The sequence below is a fragment of the Lagenorhynchus albirostris genome, chromosome 20 (assembly GCF_949774975.1).
Source record: "Lagenorhynchus albirostris chromosome 20, mLagAlb1.1, whole genome shotgun sequence".
Classification (NCBI taxonomy): Eukaryota; Metazoa; Chordata; class Mammalia; order Artiodactyla; family Delphinidae; genus Lagenorhynchus; species Lagenorhynchus albirostris.
The window spans coordinates 8513894-8536160 of record NC_083114.1 but is presented as its reverse complement, the minus strand read 5'-3'; the positions used below and the strand labels follow the sequence as shown (position 1 = coordinate 8536160).

General features: G+C 51.2%; 3 protein-coding genes across 13 annotated transcripts in view; 2 read left to right on the top strand and 1 right to left on the bottom strand.

Annotated features, from left to right (window-relative positions):
• The window catches only part of PFAS (phosphoribosylformylglycinamidine synthase), a 31398-nt gene extending 15934 nt beyond the window's left edge, over nucleotides 1-15464 (top strand). For 2 of the 10 annotated variants that reach the window (XM_060135319.1, XM_060135320.1), the window contains one exon: nucleotides 25-483. In XM_060135319.1, the coding sequence (XP_059991302.1) occupies nucleotides 25-335 (311 nt within the window). In that variant the 3' untranslated portion in view covers nucleotides 336-483. Of the gene's footprint in view, nucleotides 1-24; nucleotides 484-9764; nucleotides 10066-11969; nucleotides 12049-12583; nucleotides 12696-15043 lie in introns of those variants that run through there. The other 8 variants (XR_009537720.1, XR_009537719.1, XR_009537718.1 and 5 more) reach the window with 8 other exon arrangements.
• Nucleotides 15465-16393: 929 nt separating this feature from the next.
• Nucleotides 16394-17833, top strand: RANGRF (RAN guanine nucleotide release factor). Of its 2 annotated transcripts, XM_060135327.1 has the most exons (5): nucleotides 16394-16598; nucleotides 16688-16804; nucleotides 17006-17162; nucleotides 17253-17338; nucleotides 17561-17833. In XM_060135327.1, the coding sequence occupies exons 1-5, from the start codon at nucleotides 16522-16524 to the stop codon at nucleotides 17682-17684; spliced, it is 561 nt and encodes a 186-aa protein (XP_059991310.1). In that variant the 5' UTR covers nucleotides 16394-16521; the 3' UTR covers nucleotides 17685-17833. The 2 variants fall into 2 exon arrangements, with proteins under 2 accessions (XP_059991310.1, XP_059991311.1); XM_060135328.1 differs by lacking the exon at nucleotides 17253-17338 and having other exon boundaries at nucleotides 17561-17697.
• Nucleotides 17834-18030: 197 nt separating this feature from the next.
• SLC25A35 (solute carrier family 25 member 35) lies at nucleotides 18031-21549 on the bottom strand. Its single transcript, XM_060135326.1, has 5 exons — nucleotides 20632-21549; nucleotides 19664-19729; nucleotides 19056-19208; nucleotides 18565-18699; nucleotides 18031-18410 (listed from the first exon to the last, which is right to left on the bottom strand). The coding sequence occupies exons 1-5, from the start codon at nucleotides 21004-21006 to the stop codon at nucleotides 18237-18239; spliced, it is 903 nt and encodes a 300-aa protein (XP_059991309.1). The 5' UTR covers nucleotides 21007-21549; the 3' UTR covers nucleotides 18031-18236.
• Between the last annotated feature and the right edge of the window lie 718 nt (nucleotides 21550-22267).

Sequence of the window (22267 nt, the reverse complement as noted above, 5' to 3'; positions counted from 1 at the left end):
CCCTCGTCCCTCCTTCTGCCCCAGGTTACATGGCATTTTCTTCCCCGGAACTCCAAGCCCAGATTGAGGCCAGGGGCTTGGCTCCGCTGCACTGGGCAGACGATGACGGCAACCCCACGGAACAGTACCCCCTGAATCCCAACGGGTCCCCAGGGGGCATGGCTGGCATCTGCTCCCCCGATGGCCGCCACCTGGCTCTCATGCCTCACCCTGAGCGGTCTGTGAGGCCTTGGCAGTGGGCGTGGCGACCCCCTCCGTTTGACACTATGACCACCTCCCCCTGGCTCCAGCTCTTCATCAATGCCCGAAACTGGACCCGGGAAGGAGGCTGCTGAGCAGGCCGGGGAGACTCCCCTGGGCCCCGTGGTTTTCACCCACGGTGTCTTTAGAAGTACCTCATATTATTTCTGTGTGTCTTGGACAGACAAGGACCAAAATGCCCAAAAAAACCTTGGCTAATTTTATGAATCTGTCTATGCCTTACGCTGTTGGATCTGTTTTCAGTTCTGTTCTAACACGTTTTGTCCTTTGTGGGCCTGGGAAGCAACATGCGGTTCAGAGAAACTTCCTGCGGTGGGAAGTTAGGATGCATGGGGGGAGGGGGTTCCATTGCCCCGCTTCGCTGCACCACATCACTTATGTCACTTATCTGAGCTCGGAGGGATGTCCTATGCCCCCCTTCCTCGTCGGGGTTTAAGGGGATGGGGGCGGACAAAAGCAAGCAACTCAGGACCTCAGCGTGCTCATCTGGAAAACAGCAGAAGCTTTCTGGATTCTTCTTTCTATTTTTATTTTATTTTTTAAACTTTAGATAGAGAATTTTAATTAAACTGGCATAGTTAAGACCAAAAAGATAAAATGGACATTGTCAGTGTATCTTCAGCCCTTGCTTTAACAGGCAAATGAACACAACTTGAAACACACGTGAATTTTGCTTGTCTGTGAGACAGTGAAGGGAGCTTCTCAGTATTTAAATATATTAATATAACCAGTATAGAAATCTAAATCTAAAACCAATCTCCTATAGGGTTTGAGAAGGCATTCACCATATCCCTGAAAAGTTTAACATTCCTTATTCAAGTTTAATCATCTCTTTAGAAGGGGAAAACAGTGATAGTACTTGTTGAACCAGAATTACTATCAAAATTCAAAAAGCTGACCATATTCATTTAGCCACAAGCCAATCTTATTCAAATCAGGACAGAAAGACTACATCATCCGTTCATGATCTGAATTCTGCTATATGAGATCAATTTAAATGTGGTACACATAAAAAGTCATGAGACATTTGTTTCATAATAAATAAGGAAGTGGCCAACTATTACTCATTAGTAGCTTTTTTGAGATAAGCTATCAAGTCTGCCCTTTGCGGTACGCGGGCCTCTCACTGCTGTGGCCTCTCCCGTTGCGGAGCACAGGCTCCGGACGCGCAGGCTCAGCGGCCATGGCTCACGGGCCCAGCCGCTCTGTGGCATGTGGGATCTTCCCGGACCGGGGCACGAACCCGTGTCCCCTGCATCGGCAGGCGGACTCTCAACCACTGCGCCACCAGGGAAGCCCTTGATTCTTCTTTCTAAATGCAGCGCTGTGCTAAGTGTAAGCAGTTGTTGGCAGCTTCTGTGACAGTGTCTCTAGCTGAGTCATAGGACTGCCCTGGTGCTGGCCTCTGAACTCAATATTCCTGATCTTTGCTTCTCCTAGTTTAGAAGCTCCCTTCCTTATCCCTAGCACTGAGCCTTTAGTATGCATTTATTCTTTCATTCGTTCATTCATTCATTCCATTAATTTTCGATGGTTTGCTACAGTGCCAAGCACTGTCGCTGCCACCAGGGAGTTTAGGCTTTAAAATAATATCTGTGGGACTCCTTGGTGGCGCAGTGGTTAAGAATCTGCCTGCCAATGCAGGGGACACGGGTTCGAGCCCTAGTCTGGGAAGATCCCATATGCCGTGGAGCAACTAAGCCCGTGTGCCACTACTGAGCCTGTGCTCTAGAGCCCACAAGCCACAACTACTGAGCCTGTGTGCCACAACTACTGAAGCCCACGCGCCTAGAGCCCGTGCTCCGCAACGAAGACCCAACACAGCCCAAAATAAATAAATAAATTTTAAAAATCCGCCTGCCAACGCAGGGGACACGGGTTTGAGCCCTGGTCCAGGAAGATCCCACATGCCGCAGAGCAACTAAGCCCATGCGCCACAACTACTGAGGCTGTGCTCTAGAGCCTGTGCGCCACAACTACTGAGCCCATGAGCCGCAACTACTGAAGCCCACGTGCCTAGAGCCTGTGCTCCGCAACGAGAAGCCACCGCAATGAGAAGTCCACACACCACAACGAAGAGTAGCCCCTGCTCTCCACAACTAGAGAAAGCCTGTGTGCAACAACGAAGACCCAACGCAACGCAGCCATAAATAAATAATAAAAAATAAAATAATACCTGTATGTGATGTGTATATATATATATATATATATATATACACACACACACACAACAGAATAGTATTCAGCCACAAGAAAGAAGGAAATCCTGCTGTGTGCAACAACATGGATGGACCTTGAAGGCATTATGCTCAGTGAAGTAAGTCAGACAGAGATAGACAAGTACTATGTGATCTCACTTATATGTAGAATCTAAAAAAAGCTGAACTCAGAAACAGACTAGAATGGCAGATGGGGGAAAGGGGGATGTTGGTCAAAGGGTACGAACTTCCAGATATTAGATGAACAGGCTCTGGGGATCTGAGGTACAGCATGGTGATTATAGCTAATGATACTGTATCATATACTTGAAAGTTGCTGCCAGAGTAGATCTGAAATGTTCTTACCAGGAAAAAGAAGTAGGAATTATGCGATGTGATGCAGGTGTAAGGTGTGATGCAGGTGTACGGTATGGTGGTAATCACTTGCTAGTGTATCAGATCAACACTTTGTACACCTTAAACTCACATAATGTTATATGTCAACTATATCTCAATAAAGCTGAAAAGAAATAGTATCTGTATATGGCACCTGCCATGAACCAAGCATATGCTAGGATTTTATATGTAACTAAATTATTTTTCATAAGAGTTCAGCAAAGTACTTGATAGCCCCCCTCCCTTTTTAAAACAAAGGAAGAATTAAGGTTAAATAAATTGCAGCATTTTCTTCCTACTGCCCTGCAATCACATTTCCGGAGGCAGCATCGTCAGGACTTCTTGCTGACAGCTGTCCTTGCTCCCTTTGCTCACAGGAGTGTGTGTAAAGGCCACTTCCTTGTGACCGTTGTGACTGTCCTGTCGTACAGCTCAAGTCAGTTTGCCCCCTGAATAGCTCAACACCTTGGTTAAAGAAATTTCCCTGAGAATGGAGACTGGACTCTCAGATCCCTGAGGGCAGGCTGAGCTGTGCACTCCTAGTAGAGTAGCCTAAGGAGAGACTGATGAAACAGTGTTGAATCATGGCTATGGAGAAAATAACTGTTTCAGGTCTTTTTCTCATTGCTTTGCAAACTGACCTACCCTGAGCAGTCTGCGGGAGTAGGGGTCACTTTTGGCATTTCAGTATTCCTCCCTGATGCTAGGAAGCCATGTGTGTGTGTGTGTGTGTGTGTCTGTGTGTGTGTGTGTGTGTGTCTGTGTGTGTGTGTGTGTGTGTGTACATAAAATATAGGTAATCTCAAATGCACAATTTTGAGGGCTGATACCAAGTCTTGGATGTCAGGTTTACAAGCGCTTGACGCAAAAGTAGAAGGATGGTATGTGAGGTACCCTGCTGATTGGCTGTGATAGGTAAATTCATGCATTTTGGAGTTGGAGCCGTTTCTGGTTTAGATTACCCTGGCCAAGCAAGACCCACCCTCGGACACTACCAAAACCAAGTCAGCTCAGCTTCTGTTTTTATCCAGAAGCCTCACAACCCTGTCCTTGCTGGTCCCAACCCAGCTTCTATCTCCCCACCTCTCCCAAAGGCCGTCTAGCAAACTACCGGCTAGCTCTTTTCTGCCTCTCTTTGCCTTCCTGGGAAACCAACTGCTCTGAAAGCCACTCCACAGCCCCTCCATGTGGTGGCGTTTATTCTCAAACCTCATCTCACGTTCCTCCGGCCAGGGAGTTGGGGTTTGGGTCCTCTCTGTACCACTCCCAGATTATTCTCCACCCTTTTCGAAGAAAATCTTGCCCATTTTAGGTTCATACCATTCTATATCACCTTCACCCCCTACTTTGTGTTCTGCTGACTTCCCCATCACTCCCTGTGGAAGGGGATGCCAGCTGTTCCCTGATATCTGATTCCCCTTTCTAGAAATAGGACCCTCCAGTATTTTAGCAGGGGTTGTGGCTGCCCAAAATAAAGATGACATCTCCCAGTGTCCCTTACAGCTGTGACTAAATTCTGTTTTGTTTTTGGCCATGCCACGTGGCATGTGAGATCTTAGTTCCCTGACCAGGGACTGAACCCGTGACCCCTGCAGTAGAAGCATGGAGTCCTAACCACTGGACCACCAGGGAATTCCCTGTGACTAAATTCTGATTGGTAGGAGAGAAAATGATGTATACAACTTCTACGTGTTCTTAAAGGAAGGGGTGCAACCTGAACGTTTTTCCAATGACCCTCCATTCTACCTCGGCCATGGAATTTTGTCATCACCCAGACGTGCTTCACTTCCACACTCACTCAAGCACCCTACCTCTGACCATAACCTCCCTTCCTTCCATCATGCATTTTCCTCTTCAGTACTTGGATCTCAAAGTCATCAGGACCTCCAGCTCAATCACATCTTTCCCCCAATCCATTACTTCTCTCTTTTTCCCTCCCTATCCAACTTCCAGTAACAGCTTTTCCAGTGCCCTTCAACTTGACCCAGTATCTTTTCATCATTCCCATTTGACAAAATCCCAACCCATCAGCTTTCCCAGAGAAAGCCAGACAACAGGGCAGATTGTCCCATTGGAAATTCAGCATTACCCACCTATGGGGGAAACGGGGAATCAGAATGAGAAACAGAGACCAAAGGTAATAAGAGAGGGCACCCAAGTGGAGCAATGATAATAATGTACCGTGAACAGAAGGAGTATGGTGACCTCAGCTCACTACACCCGAGGTCTGAAACAAGACCATTAACAATAATGTCCAAACCTAAGGCTTGTCTTTTTTTTGGGTCTCATCAGTCAACAGCTCTCTGACCAAATTCTTCGTTAGACACTGGAGGTTCCTACGGTAGCATCACACACCTCCTTTTCTAGCCCAAGTCACTGTTGTAATTTCTTTTTCAGCATTGCAATCTTTTGTTGTTGTTGTTTTGTTCTGGGTTTTTTTTTTTACCACTGCAATCTTACATTGAACAATGTGTTTCTTTGCTCAACGAGTCGTCTCCTCAGTAGAGTGTAAACTCCATGAGAGCAGGAACTCCATTTCTGCCCTCCACTGTATTCCTACCACCTAGCATGGTGCCTGTCACCTACAAGGTGCTCAATAAATATATGTTGAACAAATGAATAAATGTGAATGTTAAAGTTAGTAAAGGTTGATCCACATTTCTTTCCTTAATAGAAGAGTGAACTTATGGGTGGCTTTGGGTGGCTTTGCTTTGCAAGTCCTCAAGCATTTTCCTTTTTGACTTCAGTCCTCCAGTCATTCCAAGTTGCAAGCCCTTGTCCTCATGTCAAATGAAGGACAGTGTATGCATGTGTGGGGGCGGTGGGGGGGGGGGTGGCGTGGAGAGACAGGGAGAACCAGTAAGTCTTGTCTCTGTCTTAACACCTGCCTGGCAGCCAACAGGGCCTTCAATTTCACAGAAAAAGACACGGCACTGAACTGAGCATGCGTTCATCCCTTTCAGCCTGATATGTGCTGGAAGGAGGGCTCCAGGAGGGCCGGGCAGAGTGGGGGACGTGTGTGCAGGGGTCCGGATGGGACCCCTGGAGAAGGCCACTTTCTCCAGAGAGGCTCCCAGCCTCTCTAACAGGCCAGCGCACCCCTGGGCGTCCCTCCAAATAGCACCTGGGACACCCTGCCCAAACCCAGGTGTGGACAACAGGGGTAGAAAGGAAGAAAGGAGGTGGACGCCAGACAGTTGTGAGCCTGTGGGAGGAGGGTGTCCCCCAAAGCAGCTGAGCCTTCAGAGGCCCCGGGGTCCCACAAGCTGTATTTATTTCCCCAGCACCTTCTGCATTCAAGACCCAGGGGCAGAAATCAAAGAAATCCTCAGCCTGTCATTAGACATTTGGGAGCAGCAAACAGCCAGATGGTGGAGACTCGGGCACTGCTGCGGTGGGGCCTGGGTTAGAGACCTCTCTTGGGCTTCAGGAAAGACCCTCCTATGTGAGCAGTCCACTAGGAGTGCCAGCGACTGGGGGCTGTTTTCCCCCAGGACGGGTGGCTTTGTGCAGCTTCCTCTGCTCAGGCTAGAGGAGAAGCCCTTGGCTAGAGAATGGGACAAAGGGTGTGAAACAGGGAGCCCTGCCCCATCTGTCACTCAGGTAAGAAAACTGTCAAGGGCCTCCTCCCTGGGCAGGTGCACACACAGTGGGAGAGGGCCGTGAAGCAGACAGTTTCAATGAAACATCTTTGAGAGGAAGCTCAGGGTACAGGTGGGAGCTCACAGCAGGGGATGCAGCCCAGACTCTCTGGATTAGGGAAGGATTCCTGGGATTAGCTGACACCTGAGGGATGACTAGCGGCTGGTCACAGGAGATGGGAGGGAGGGAAAGCCGAAGATATGTGCAAAGCCTCAGAGGCGAGCGATAAAGCAAGTTAAGGAACTGAACAAAGATGAGACTGTCTGGAACATTAAGTACAATGGGAAACAGAACAGGCAGGCACAGTTAAAGGCCTAACAGAGCATGTCAAGGAATCTGGATTTTATCCTAAGAGCAATGGGAAACCACCCAAATGGGTTTATATTAGGGAGAGACGTGATCACTCCAGCTGCAGAGGAGGAAGACAAGAGAGGACTGGGGAGTCCCATAAGAGGGCTTTGCACGCTCCAGACAGAAATAGTGCTGGCCAGGACTAGGGTGGCGGCAGTGGAGATGGAGAAGGATGAAAGGACTCAAGAGATGTCAGGAGGGACTTCCCTGGTGGTGCAGTGGTTCAGAACCTGCCTGCCAATGCAGGGGACATGGGTTCGAGCCCTGGTCCGGGAAGATCCCACATGCCGCGGAGAAACTGAGCCCGTGCACCACAACCGCTGAGCCTGCGCTCTAGAGCCCTCGAGCCACAACTCCTGAAGCCCACGCGCCTAGAGCCCGTGCTCCACAACAAGAGAAGCCACAGCAATGAGAAGCCCGCGCACCGCAACAAAGAGTAGCTCCCGCTCGCTGCAACTAAAGAAAGCCCACGTGCAGCAACGAAGACCCAATGCAGCCAAAAATAAATAAATTTATATATATAAAAAAAAGAGACATCAGGAGGTAGAATCACCAGGCACTGGATGTGAAGGGAGGAGAGAGATGAGCTGATGATGAAGCCCAGACTTTTTGCGTGGACCACTGGGTAGGTGATAATTTCATTAACTGTGATAGGAACACGGGAGATGGCACAGATATGGGAGGAAGATGATGTGCTCTGCTTAGGACGTGTTGAGTTTGAGGTGTCGGTGGGACACAGAAATGGAGGTGTCCCCCAGGTAGTCCGAAGAGATCTGGGATGGAGATGAAGGTTTGGGAGGCACTGGCCTATGCGTGGGGAAGGTGATCTGGGAGCACTGAGTAGAGCCCGGTAACCCAACACTGAAGGGGTCGGCAGCAAAAGAGGAGGCTGAGACTAACCTTAGACTAACCTTACAGTCTAACAGGCTGAGTGGCTTCCCACTGCCCAAGTCACTGGAGCATCCTGGGATGCCCCTGGGAAGGTATCCAGGGCAACAGAAGGGACTAGGGAGTCAGCCTGTTCTCCTCACCACTGAGTCCTAGCTCTGCTGACCCCACCTTCACAGCGAGGCAAACCCTTCTCTCCCCTAGGTCCTTTCCCAACGTAGTACAGACAGCCCTCCCCACTCCCAAACACCTCCCCTGCAGAAGGTTACAAGGAAATGGCTTGGCTAAACAGCAGGTGAAAAGAGCTAAATTATGTGGCACTTTGGAGGCTGCGGCCCCGTGGACTCTCAATGGCACCTTATAGGAGGTTCCAAGGGAAGGAACAGGGGACATCCCCACTGCGTTAAGGACACAAGGATCCTGGCCTGGGTCACAGCCCGAGGAAACCTCTCCTTACCCTCGAGGATGTGATGGGCATCCCCCTCTCCATGAGGACCCACCAGATTATGAAACGCAGTGATGGGACCAACCCCCAAGCCCCTCACCCCCACCTCCCTCAGACTCTAAGCAGGTCACCAGGGGGATGTCCACCACCACACACCACCTCTCCCATCTGACCACGTCCAAGTTGCCACCTCCTCCCACTTCTGGAATAAATGCTGAGAAACAGGTGTGAGATGCAGGAGGGCAGGTTAAGGAGTCAACACTGGGAGTTGCCAGAACTCAGTCGGAAGAATACGTAACTCATTCTGAGGGTGGCAGGGACGTGTGTAGCTCACTAGCTCCAGACACAGGGGCCTTATGAAGAAATGGTACAGAGCACTGACACACGGCGCAGGCATCCCTGCATTGCTGGCCAATGATAATCCCGTAGTGAAAAGCGATGCATCGCAGAATTCCACTGTTGGCGAGTGGGGGACAGAGGGTAAAGTGCCCAAATTGTGACCTGGGGGCAAGAACGGAAGCCCTCTCTCTTCTTTGCCCTGTCCACCATCAAACCCTGCATCAGAAGCCCTATTCCGTCATTGGTGTCTCCGTTCTTCTTGGCAAAGTCTCCACCTTTGAACCTGCTCTTTCTGCTCCATACTTTGTGTATCATCCGTATTATTACTGCCCCTGCTTTCTGCTTATCTGGCTTCATCTCCTCCTCTCCCACCTCTACCAGCTTAGTGCAGACCCTCAGCACCCCAAACTTGGGATATTACAATGAGATCTTCTATTTCACCCCTAACTGGTCTAACACCAACTGGATGTACTATAATACAATTCTGGTATATATATATATATATATATATATATACACACACACACACACACACACACAATTACCAATTGTGTATATGTGTGTATATATATATACAGACATATATATATACACACACACACAACACACACATACATATATATATACACACCAACACATGTATATATATACACCAATTTTTTATGTTCAAATCCACTTTTATTAAAATTATTTGGCAATTCTGGCAGCCGTATAAAGTCTTTGACCACTGGACACATTAGACATGAGTTTATAATTTTGGTTTTTTGTGGGTTTGGGTACATGTACTTTTCTAAATCTTCTGCCCTTCATTTCATCACCAAATGGCAAAGTGCCTTCAGTTTCTCTATCTGAAATACCCTATTATTTATAGAACAGGAATTTGTAAAATAAGATTGAAAAAATAAAATGCACAGATTCAAAAAACTCTCTTCAAATATTAAAAACATACAAAGTATACTGAAGACATCTACGTTTAGTCCAATATATGTGTGTGTATATATATATATATATATATATGTGTGTGTATATATATATATACCAATTTACACACACACAGAGTTTTTAAAGGTTACACTCCATTTACAATTTTGTTTTTTAATTTTGATCATTGTATTTAAATAGTTTAATTTTCTTTGTATTCCTATATATTTTATTTTTTTTATAATGGTTATATTTCCCTGTACATATTATCCTTGTTGCTTATCCATTTAATTTAATTAATTAATTTATTTTTGGCCACACAGCATGTGGGATCTTAATTCCCAGACCAGGGATTGAACCCACACCCCCTGCAGTGGAAGCGCGGAGTCTTAACTACTGGACCGCCAGGGAAGTCCCCTATATATTTTATCTTATGAATTTAAGAACATTATTCTGAGGAGGGGGGGTCCATGGGCTTCACCATACTGCCAAGGGGGTGTATGGAAGCAAAAAAGTTAAAAACCCTGCTTGGTAGAAATATATATTGTCCTTACTCTTCCCAAAGGGATGCTTGACTTTGTGCACTGAGTTACCTCTCTGGTCCAAGTCCATCACTTCCACCTCTTGGTGCCCTCTAAGGTGAGGGGGTGGGGGGAGGTGGGGGCTCTGAGAAAACTGTCCCCAAAGCAAAAAAATTGCATCAACTGCATGCAGGGCATTGGAAGAGGGGAAAGTCCCAGGGGTACAGAATCAATCAGTTGCAGGCCTACTTCAAACCAGTGCGTTGAGAGCTGAACACACCCTCACACCCTCTTGAGAAACGTAGCTTCGGGCCATCTCAGCCTTCTGAGATCTCTCCCATGACACTGGTCATCCTAGCCACAGCCAGCTGGACAAGGAAGGGATCTCATCCGTGTCTGGCAAGTGGACAGGCAGGAGAGCTGGCCAAATAGGTACTTTCAGATTGGATGGTGACTAACTGACCCAGTTTGATCCTGTCTCTTGGGAAGTTTGAACTTGAACACGCAGGGGGAGTCAGCGGTTGGGAAGGCCAGAAGAAGTGACAGACACAGAGAAAAAGGTGAATGGTGAGGGAGAGGAAAGTGGAGTCAAGAGCAGGAACTTGCCAAGTTAGGGTTTCCTTCCACCCCACTCTCCCAGAGGAGGTCCCGCCCTGCACCTCTGTCACTTCCTGGAGGTCTGCTTCCTACCATCTGGAAGAGCCCACCTAACCTGCGCCCCAAGAGCTCCAGAACGGTGGAGGGCCAGGCATCCCGAGATGCACAAGAGGCTCACAGCAGAGCATGGCACCTAATGTGCCAGAGACCCAGAACGAGGAAGCTGGGGGGATTCTCCTCAGTGTCCCTAATCTAGTCCCACCTCCTCCTGGCCCATGAATAGGCCCCCACCGCTTGTGCCCGGTGCCAGGGCCCTGTTAATTTCTATGTCCTTGCAGGTCCCTTTCCAAGGGTTCCCTACCTGCTTGACTGCTCACCAAGCAGCCAGAGCCAGTATTGCCAGAGGGCGCCAGGTGGGAGCAGAATGCAAGCCAGCAGAAATGGAGGGAGGGATAGAGAGGTACATCACCCCCTACGTGAGGGAGGCAGCATGGGGTTGACCCCTGTGACCTGGCTCCCTCGGTTCCCCACGTCCAGGCGCCTTCTCTCCCTTGGGGGTCTATAACACACCCCTCTTCTTTCTAATTGCTCATGGATCAAACTTAGTCCACTCTCTTTGCCCCGAAACAGATTCAATTCAACTACATCCGTACTTCCTTTACTCCTAACAATGTTTTAGATTTGAGGAAATGAAGCTCCGAGAGAAGTCTGATGCTGGCTGCCAGCAGTGAGGGGTCCACGCTCCTCAGCACATCCTGACCGTGGCCAACCCTCCAACCTCACAGCTCCCTGCCATCCATTCCCCGGGGCACCCTCGCCAAACTGATATACTTACACTCCCCAAAGCAGGGCCCTCTCATTTCCCAGTCTTTGCTCCCGACGTTCCCCTTGGCTAGAATATCCCTAGGTTGCCCTGGTGAATTCTGAGTCAACCTTTAAGACTCAGAGTGTCCTCTACTGTTCTGTGTATACTCCTAGTGAGGCAGGGGCTCTGTCCTAATAGCCTTTATATCTTCAGCCTTTTTGCTTAAGGCCTGGTAAGGTGAAGGACCAAAGAATATGTGCCCCTTGGCCCCAGTGTCACAAAATGATTACGGTCCAGAGGTCTGATCGGCACTTGGAACCCAATGGGCAGACAGGCTGGGACCTGGGGCCTTTTGCTGCAGTGCTGCAATGCTTGCACCTGGGCACACCTCTCCTCCAGCAACCAAATACAAAGAAATGGTATGGGACTAAAAATAACCATGTGTGCATGCACAGTTGGGGTAAATTCTGGACTAAAGAGACCAAAAAACCCAACTGCCACTTTTGAGGAGCCTGGAGCAGAAGCAGGGGGTGGCAGGGCCCTGGCTTCTATGACTTCATCTAGACCAACTGTGGCATACCCTGCCTTTCGGCTCCCATTTCTAGAAAACTGCTCCCATCAGTAAACCATTCGACCTTAGGGCTGTCAAGAGGCTCATCTAGAAGATCAGGCCTGCTGGAGTAAGTAAGTTTGTCCTCTGATCTCTATACACTGGTGCAGTAAGTCTCCACTCTCCACTGCTGGAAGCAGAGTTGCTGGGTTCAGGGTTTGGCACCTTTAAGGTAATGTCGGGGGTGTCCATTAGGAGGGACAGATATCTTGTTAACCTTCCTCTAGTCAACCAATGATGTCCTTTGACCTCCAGCACAGACCGTACCTGATGATGGGTCAACACATCTAAGTGTTGTCCCAGGGTGAGCTTGGAAGCCTCATTAGCCAGCAGGGCTGCAGCTGCTACTGCCCGCCGGCAGCTTGGCCATCCCAGGCCCACTGAGTCCAGTTGTTATGAAAAGAAAGCCACTGGTCTCTGATCTGGTCCCAGCTTTTGGGTCAGGACTCCTGGTGCTCTCCCTGACCTCTCGTGAACGTATAGGGTGAAGGGCTTGTCCAAACGTGGAAGCCCCCGTGCTGGTACTCTGATCAACTCAGGCTTTAGAGTCTCAAAGGCCTGCTGGCGGTCCTTATTCCATTGAAGGCATTCCCTTTCTCCTCCCTTTAGAGCGTCATACAGAGGTTTTGCTACAAGGCCATAATTTGGAATCCAGATACGACGGAACCCAGCCATCCGGAGAAAGCCTCAGAGTTGCCTCTTTGTGGTTGGAGACAGTAATGTACTAATTGCTATTTTTCGATCTATGGCCAGGACTCATGCCCCTGGGGTCAAAACAAATCCTAAACATTGAACCCCTTGCTATGAGATCTGAGCCTTGGTTGGAGAGACTTTATATCCCCTTTTTGCCAGAAAATTTAGGACCCTAACAGTATTTTGATCTGAATCTTGTTTGGTCTCACTACTTATCAATAACTCATCAACATATTGTAACAGAGTTCCTTTCTCAAGGCTCAGTTCCTCCAGTTCCCTTGCAACGCATTTCCAAAAAGATGGGGGCTGTCCCGAAAACCCTGCAGACGCACCATCCATGTATATTGGGTAACCTCCAGGGGGTCAGGGTCTCTCCATTCAAAGGCAAAAAGGTATTGAGAGTCTGGGTGTAGGGGAATACAGAAAAATGCATATTTGAGGTCCATAACAGAGAAATACTGGGCGCTCCCTGACACCTGGGTGAGGAGGGTGTATGTATGGGTTGGCACCAGAGGGTGAATAGGGATGACTCCCACATTCACGCTTCTGAACAGGGAGGATCAGGGTGGTGCAAGGTGATTGGCAGGGCCTAATGAGTTTGCATTTTAGGTTGGATTCCCCTCAGGGCCTCAGGCTTTAAAGGATATTATCTCTTCCAGGGGTATTTTTCCCTAGGCCTTAACCTTATTTTTATTTGGGGAACACATTTTGCCTTTCCTGGCACCGAGATATCCCAAACTGCAGGATCTACTTGTTCTCTAATTTCTTGAGGGATGTCTTGGGGAATATTTTGATGCCCAACAGGTGGGTCATCTGGGGCTACTAATAGAGGCACTCTCTGTTCGAATTCTTTACCTCCTTGGACTTCACCCTGTCCTAAGAATACACTAGCTTCTAACTTATTTAGCAAATCTCTCCTGAGGAGAGGGACAGGGCATTCTGGCATGTACAAAAATGAGTAATAATAACAGACCCGATTCCGCAGGCAAGGGGAGACGTAAATCGCCTTACCTTTAGCTGTCCATCAACTTGTGTCACAGTACAGTCATGGTTGGAGAAGGGGCCGGCTGGCCAAGTCAGAACAGAGCAGGCAGCTCCAGTGTCTACAAGAAATTCAGTTCTCCTACCTGCCACAGGGAGGGTGACCCGAGGCTCCACTGGAGAAATGAGGATGGATCGAGTTGGATCTGGATTTGGGCAGGCGATCGATCCGGGCCGTCAGTCAGTGTGTGGGAATTTCTCATCTGAGAGATTCACAAGGAACTGGGGCCAGTCGGGTTTGCCCCTCGGGCGTCCCACAGGAGGGCGCTCAGGGCATTCCCCCTTCCAGTGCCCCTCCTTCAGACAAAAGGCACACTGGTTTGGGCCCAGGTGGTTTCTTGGTGGTCTGTCCCACCTTCTCGGCCCTCCAGGGTCCCCTCGAGGTGGTGGGTGGATCCGAGCAGCCAAAGGCTGCCTTTTCTTTATTAGTCTCTCATCCTATTGGCCCTCCTCCGTTAAGTCTCGGTTGTTCTAGACCTTGAAGGCCTCCTCTGCCAGGGTTGACAATGGGATTTGGGGCCCAGCCTCAAGCTTTTGTAATTTTCTCCGGATATCAGGAGTAACCTGGGTGATAAAATGCATGGCCGACAGTGTCCTCCCTTCTGCAGACTCAGGGTCTGTATTGGTGTCCTTCCTGAATGCCTCTGTCAACCAGCTCAGGAAGACTGCCAGGTTTTCATCTTTTTCCTGTGTAACCTCTCAGACCTTATCATAATTTACAGGCTTCACCATACACCTTTTCATTCCTTCTGATAAACGAGTAATAGAATGTCTCATCCTAGCCTGGCCTACACGGTATTCATAGTCCCAGTGTGGATCATGTTCTGGGATTGCATCCCCATCCACCTGATAAATCTGGTGGTGAGGATTGGTGGCCAGTAGGCCATCTGCGTGTTCCCCGGACTTCCTCAGTATACGCTCCTTTTCATACAACAGTGGGTCAGAATAGCCATGATGTATTTGGCAAGTCTGTCAAAATTTTTTAAAGGTTTTAAAACACCCGGTTGGATAGGATGATAGGTTGCTGTCAAACAATATTGATTCCTTGAGCCAAGGTAGGGAAAAAAAATCAAAAGTAAATATAGATCATTTAAAGGCACAGGAACTCACACGATCTGTTATCAAAAGCAGCATTCCAGGACAACTTTGTTCTCTTATGAGAGACAGAAACCAAATCCAGTCTTGCATCAGCCTGATCTTCATAAAGTCTATTTCCCTAATTAAAGTTAATCCAACCTTAGAAAATCCTGATCACATACAAAATTCTTTTCTCACTGTTCCTGTTCTGCAAACCTTCTGAGCCCATGCTTTGTCCCATATTCTTTTCCCATTCAGAAATAGCCAGCTCTAGTGATACAGGCTGCAACATGGGACCTTTTGCTGCGGTGCTGCAGTGCTTGCACCTGGACACCCCTCTCCTCCAGCAACAAAATACAAAGAAATTGTATGGGACTAAAAATAACTGCACGCATGCGCAGTCGGGACAAATCCTGGATAAAAGATACAAAGAAACCAAAAAACCCAACTGCCACTCTTGAAGAGCCCGGAGCCAAAGCAGGGTACTGCGCATGCCTCCTGCACACACCACCTATGGGGTGGGAAAACCACCAAAGCCTTCCTCTGGCCTGACCCCTGGACACACCCCTACCCTCACCCACATAAAGAACACCCTCAGGGAGCCAGCAAGCAAGGGAAACTGTTGTTTGCTCTCACTTCCCCCTGCTGCAGCAGGGGCCCCAATAAAGCCTTGCCTGAATTTCTTGTCTGGCCTCTGATCAATTTCTATTAATTAAGGAGGCCAAGAACCCTGGTCAGTAACAGGATGGCCTCAGGATGAGAATCCTCTTGCTCAGTTTTTGGCTGTGAAGTAGATGACATCTAGAACCCCTGAGGGTATGGGTGGTCCCCTGGGTTCCAAAATTCACCCTGTTGGGTTTATTCAGTCACTCAACAGTACACCATGGGTCTGTTATGCTCTAAACGCTCTGCCAGGTGCTGGGGATCAAAGATGAATGGCGCAATTAGCTGGGAGGATACACTTGAGCTGAAACTTTAAGAACACTCTAAAAATCTATAAAAGAAAAAGTTTATTCTGTGCTTTCGTCCAGGCGTGTGTGTAAGGGGTGGGCAACGCCTCCCTCCCCACCCTTCCATCCCCTCGCCTCACCTCAGTTCCCAAGGTGAAGATTTGAGGGAGATTAGATGTATAATCACCGGTTTGGGTCTTGCTTTCAGGAAGGCGTGAGGCCTGAATCCTAACCCGGCCCCGCACACCTGGCCCCACTGTTCCCCTAATTCCATGCATCCGGGAATTAGCTAACTGGCTGGCAGCTCACTTCCTGTCAAGAGGCCCGGGAGAGTGATACGGGAGACCCTGAAACTATCCCCACCAACTCAGGAGACCCCACAAGACATCGGTCCCTTGGACGAGCAACGGCCCCTAAGGTGGGTCTCAGGCAACACTCTTATAAAGTGCGACCCCTTTAGAAGGAGGAGACCGGCGGGCGCGGTCTAGTGACCACAAGAGTGTCACAAAACCTAAACAGAAGTCTCAGCTCCTAGCGGACCCCGCAGTCCCGCCCCGCGCCCTTCTAAGAGCTTGACTTCCGGGAGGAGCTCCGCTGGGGCACCGCCCCCCCAAGGCGCGGGAGCCAATTGGCCAGCGTGATCGCGGGGCGGGGCCAAATCCTAAAGGATCAGGAGCAGAGGAAGACCTGAAGGGGGTCGGGGCTGCTGCGAAACAGAGGTGATGCCAAGTGGCCCCACGTGGGTTTCTTTTAAATCTTTAATGCCCATACCCTAGTCTCAGGCCCATGGAGCCCACGCGAGACTACCCACTGTTCGGGGGCGCCTTCTCCGCCACTCTCCCTCCGGGGGCCATCGACGTAAGGTAAGAAGGCCCGGGCACCAAAGGAGGCTTACCAGGTGGGTTGCGGGAAGTAGCCGGGGTCAACCAGGGCCTGCCTCGCCTCTCTTCAGCGACCTTCGACCGGTCCCGGACAATCAAGAAGTTTTCTGTCATCGCGTGACAGACCAGAGCCTGATCCTGGAACTTCTGGAGCTGCAGGCCCACGTGCAGGGCGAAGAGGCAGCGCGGTGAGGGAGGAGGGCCCGCGGCTGGCCAATGGGAGGATCAGAGCCGAAAGAGTGGGCGGGGCCTGTGGCGGGACCGTTAATCTGGGCAATGAGAACTCCAAGGGTAACACCACGTCACCAGAAATGAGCGAAGTTTAGGATGAGATGCTTGTAAGGGGCAGTGAGAAATGCCCCTCCCTGACCCTGCTCCCCCAACTCCAGGTACCATTTTGAGGACGTTGGCGGGGTGCAGGAGGCTAGGGTTGTGCAAGTGGAGGCTGTGCAGCCCCTCCTTTTGGAGAACCTGGCCCTGAGGGGCTGCTGTCAAGAAGCCTGGATCCTCTCTGGCAAGCAGCAGGTAGCTAAAGAAAACCAGCAGGTGAGGGCCAGGGGAGTGTGAGACGTCTTGGAGGGGTGAAAGAGGTGGCTCTAGGGAATCAGGTAAGCATCCTGACTCTGATCACTTTAGGTAGCAAAGTATGTGACACTGTACCAGGCCTTGCTGCGGCTGCCCCAGTACCAGACTGATTTCCTGCTCACCTTCAATCAGCCCCCGTAAGGAGAACAGAAAGGGCACCTCGCTCATGACTGGGTCCCCAGGAGAACTGGCTTGGAGGGGCAGAGTAGGGAGACTGGCTGGTGGGGTCCTCCAAGGAAGTGGGAGTGGGCCAGGGGTTTGGGGTCACAGATAACCACGTCCTCTGGGAAACAGGAAATGGGAATTTACAAGCCCAAGGCCCAGATGATGTTCTCTCTCTATCTGTTCCTCACCCCAAGCCCTGAGAATAGGTCGTCTCTTGGCCCTGAAAATCTGTCGCTTCCGCCCTGGAGCCTGGGTGACTTTGAACAGTTGGTGACCAGTCTGACCCTTCACGATCCCAACATCTTTGGTCCCCAGTAAGGACGCTGAAATGCTGCATGCTGCTTCTGAAGACTTCGGGCCTCTGTTCTGCAAGGGGATCAAAGGGTTGGATATATTCCCCTAATTCCTTCCCAGTGCATAAACATAAGGCACCTCCTCTCTGCAGAAATAAACTTGCTTTATAACCAATATAATCTCTGCGCCTTTGAATCCAACAGAACACCTGGGTCCCCCCAATTCCCTTTGGTCTTGGACGGTGGAGTTTAAAATTGTGCATGGGATCAGAAGGGACCCAAGGCCGGCAGTGGAGGAAGGGAGGAAATACACTTTGCAGTGACTGGTTCAGCCCTGAGAGAGGGGTGTGAAATTCACAGGGGTACGGGTAGGGAAGGTTTAAAGCAACACCCAAGGAAGGGAGGGAAACGATCCCTTGTAGTGATTCAACCCTGAGAAAACAGATGGGGAGTGGGGTTGGTGGTCCCCCTCTGATGGATGAAAGATTATCTGGTCAGAAGTCACCAGGTCATAACAATGGAGTCAGAAGAGTCCAAGGAGTGCCGACTTGGTGGAGTGTTGGAAGAGTGGCTGTTGTTATTTGGTATACACGTAGTAGAGTGTGCGCAGCTGGTCCCAGAAGAAGAGGGAGAGGATGGTGTGGGGGCCGAGGCGGAAGTAGGAGGCACCTATACCCTTGTACATGCCCCAAATGCCCTCTATCCGAGCTGTCTGCAGCAGAGCATCCAGCAAGCCCCGGTACATGAGGCCCTGAAAGGTTGAAGAGGAAGAGCAGAGTTTGTCAGAGCCCACCAGAGGCCTCACCTCAGCAGCCTGCATTTTAGGCTTCCTACCTGCACCCACAATCTGCTTCCCTCACCCCCTGGCTTTCCCTGCTGTCCTGCACCCCAGAGCACTCCCTTACCTTGCCCTGAGCATCTGTGGGCTGGTTGTAGAGCCTTGTGCTGACCACGTCAAAGGGTGTCATGGCCAGGACCACCGCAATGCTACTCACCATGGCGGCCACCAGAGCCACCTTCCAGCTCTGGGGTGGAAATATCTAAGGGGGGGAGGGAGGAAGAGCTCTGTCAGTCAGCCAATCATTCAAGCCCTCGGAAAGCCCAGACCCTGTGCTGCAGGTACAGTGGAGAGCTGGTAACTCAGGGAGCTTCCACCCCACCGGTGATAACACTGTGAAGGAGGAAGAGCGGAAGGCCCTGAGGACTCAGGTACACCTGGGAGGAAGTGACAAGAGAACTGTGGGAAGGTTGTAAAGAGACAATGATCCCCCCAAGCCCTCCTGCCGCTCCCTCACATTGAATGTTGGCACTGTCCCTCTTCAAGCTGAGCCCACTTCAGCTTGCCCTCCCCCTGCCCACATTCCCAGGGTGGCCCCACCCCCTTCCCAGGCAGTACCTCCCACTGGGTCACGAGGTCCTTGGTGGATGAGAAGGTGCACAGCTGGGTGGAGGAACCGACGATAACTCGGGGCAGGCCGCCCAGGGCCCCACGCCACAACCCCACCAGACCATATTTCTGGCCAATCTTGATTAGCGCCTGAAACATGCCCTGGTTGGGGGAGGGGGAGGGCAGAGAAAAAACCATGGGGGCGGCGTTCAGTCACCCAGGCATCAGGGGCTGCCACCCCCTAACAGTGCCAAGGATGGGTCCATAAAAGGCACCCGATGTCTAGACAACCAGTGCCATGTGGGCTTTGAGCATGAATGTGGCCCTCACTTGTCTGCCAACCCACCTTCCCTCCCTCGCCACCCCAGAACAGGGCCGGGTATATGCACGTGAGGACATTAGCAGGTCAGGAGAATGGGGCAAGAGAAATAGGTGCAGAAGCTAGAGGAACAGGGAACATGGGGATAAGAGGGTCTGGGTGGACTCCAGGGGCAGAGTAGGGCCGAACTGATGGGCTGGGCAGAGCCGTGGCTGGGTTGCGGCTGTTGGGTGCAGGCAGAAACCTGGGAAAATGGAAGAGAATGGGCAGGGACGCCAGCGGGTTGGAAAACCCTCACCTGGTGGTTATACTGGTGCCCCACAGCAATTTCTGTGGCTGCCTGTGCCTGTAGGTGTGTCTTCACCTGGAGACGAGAGAGTATCACAGCCTGTGGCCCAGCGGCCAGCCCCCCACCGCAGACAGCCAAATGCCTGACCCCTTCACACTTCCTCTGGGTGTTCGGTAATGAATATCCTTCTAACCTGATAATTATTGTTGTTCCCACCTAATAAATTGGTCATGAGACTGTGTCCCTTGGCTCCAGTCCCAGGGGATGGCTCTCCTAGCACTGCAAGACACCCCACCCCCTCTACATCCTTCTTCCCTTGGGGGAAGGGGCGGGGATGGAGAGGTTGGAGAATGGCAACAATTCCTAAGACTGTTCATGTTAGGCAAGACCTGGTGTCCAACCTCTCATGCCAGCTCCTACTCCCAGACCGGCAGACAGGATCTTCAGCCACCATCATGACCAGGCTCCCCATCAGGCTCTGGGGCAGGTTGTGAGGGGTCATCGGCAAAACTTGCTCTCTGGCCCCCAAGCCCTGTGGGGGGCATGTGTCCAGCTGACTTTGGAGAACTCCAGTCACTGTCCCCGAATCTCATACTCTGGGAGTGAGACCAGACTGCCTCTCCTTCTACAGAACTCATTGCCTCCCAACGTCTTTCCAGAAAGAGCGCTAAGCAGGGCCAAGTCCTAGCAACAAGCAGCTGTGGTGACCTTGAGCTAGTCGCTTCCCCTTTCTGGGCTCAGGTTCCTGACCCTTCACCGATACCAGATTAACTCAAAGGGGCAGACTGTGGGATAGTAACTCTGTAACGCCCAGGACTTCCCCTGATCCCCACACCCATTGATGTATGTTAATCAAATTCCTCACCCTCCCCTACACAAATCCATTTCCAACCTCAGTATCAGGTTGTGAAGGCCCAGGCACCCACCCTACACCAAAGGTCTGCCCTGAAGGCCCCAAGCAAGACCCTTCTTCTCACCATGTAGATGGGGCTCCCCAAGTAGGCTCCCATGACCCCAGCCAGGGCCCCAGCTGCTGCGCTGCGGACAGGGCTCAGGGTGCCTTCAGCTGTGTGCAGGCAGCCCCCAGCTTCAGCCAGCCCGTAGGTGCCCAGCCGGATGCCGTTCATCAGGAACTGGTATAAGAGGGCAGGGGCCAGGCCCTTCTGCAGGGCTGCCAGGCCGTCCACCTTGCCGATGGTGATGAAGGCATGGAAGACGTTTCGGTAGTGTCGTCGGTAGGTCCCGGGGGCCTGAAGTTCTCCCTGCAGCTGCATTCTGGTCTTCACCACCTCCAGGGGATTGGTGAACAAACAGGCCCCACAGGCTGCCAGGCCGCTCATCAAGAAGTCCATGGTGGGACAGCAGTAGCAGGAACTGGCCCAGGGGTAAGAAAGTTAAAATGAGCTTCAGAAACGGAGTCAGAAAATCAGGGGAAAGCCTCAGTTCCAGCAGTCCAGGCTGCAGGAGGTAGAAATGCAGAAGTCTGGAGTCAAGAGTGTCAGGGTCAAATGTCAAGAGGTCAAGGGTTAGCTGGAATTTGGGAGTCAGGAGATGGCAAAGAGAGAAGAAATATGAGTTTAGGAGAGTCTGGCGAGAGGGTTATGACGGGGACTTGTTAATCAAGGGATTTGAGGTCAAGGAGGGGCAGAAGCCAGGAGGGCGTAAGGTGGGATGCTGAGGATGGCCGTTTATGGGGGCCGGGAGTAGGTGAGGGAAACGCGGAGCTGGGAGACCGGAGCCAGGGAGGAAGGAAAAAGAAAATCTGCAGGTTAAGGAGGGAAAGGATCCAGGAGAAGATCCAGTGGCGTCCCCGGACAGCAACGAGGTCTAGACCGGGGAAGGAAGTCGAGGCTCCGGCCGGGTATGAGCGCCCTCAGGCAACGGCCGGAGCCCACAGCAGCTTCACCCCAGGGAGCCTGCGGAGGCCGGGCCGCCACACTCCAATCACTGGAGAGCGACGCCCAATGGGGAGCCACAGCCGAGAGCCTCAGCCAATCAGCGCCGAGCCGGCTCTGCGGCCAATGGGAGGTGCTCTCGGCGACCCGGCCTCCGGAATCCGCAGAGAGGCGATTGGAATTAACTCTCCCCACCCCGGTACCAATGCCTGGGCTGCGGACTCGGAGTGCTGGGAGGGGTCCCCGGGGAGCAGAGGTTTTATCACTGGCGGGGAGGAGAGGTTGGACCCTGGGTTACTGGACGGGGGCAGAGGCCGAGTACGGAGGCAGCAGTCCCTCACCTGCATGTTTTGGGCTGCTGCTCTTGCGGGCGGAGGGCTCCCCTCCTTCGCCTTGTATCCCGGGTCATCGCCGGGTGCGGTTGCCAAACTGTAGGTCCGCTCCCTCTTGGTTCAGGCGCCAGGAGAGCCCGGAAACTGCGGCTCCTCCCGCGAGGCAGGTGGGACACACCTACTGGACGGGACAGATCTCCTTAGGCTTGGTAAAATATTTGTAGGTTCCAGCGCGGGGGTGTGGTGGCTGCGGGCGCGGAGGAAGGGGTCCCGAAGGATGGCGAGGGAACATAGTCACATCCCTACGTTCTTTTGATCCTCACAGCAAACCAGGGAGAAGGCCAGACAGGCTAAGTAAGGCGGGATTTTGATCCCTGGGCTTAGGT

What these genes read in the sequence shown, in the direction of transcription:
- RANGRF (XM_060135327.1), top strand. Translation starts at nt 16,522, where the DNA reads ATGGAGCCCACGCGAGACTACCCACTGTTCGGGGGCGCCTTCTCCGCC. An exon ending in CCGGGGGCCATCGACGTAAG is followed by an intron (nt 16,599 to 16,687) that starts GTAAGAAGGCCC and finishes GCCTCTCTTCAG; the next exon opens with CGACCTTCGACCGGTCCCGG. An exon ending in TAGCTAAAGAAAACCAGCAG is followed by an intron (nt 17,163 to 17,252) that starts GTGAGGGCCAGG and finishes TGATCACTTTAG; the next exon opens with GTAGCAAAGTATGTGACACT.
- SLC25A35 (XM_060135326.1), bottom strand. Translation starts at nt 21,006, where the DNA reads ATGGACTTCTTGATGAGCGGCCTGGCAGCCTGTGGGGCCTGTTTGTTC. An exon ending in GGCACCAGTATAACCACCAG is followed by an intron (nt 19,209 to 19,663) that starts GTGAGGGTTTTC and finishes TCCCCCAACCAG; the next exon opens with GGCATGTTTCAGGCGCTAAT. An exon ending in ACCTCGTGACCCAGTGGGAG is followed by an intron (nt 18,700 to 19,055) that starts GTACTGCCTGGG and finishes TCCCCCCCTTAG; the next exon opens with ATATTTCCACCCCAGAGCTG.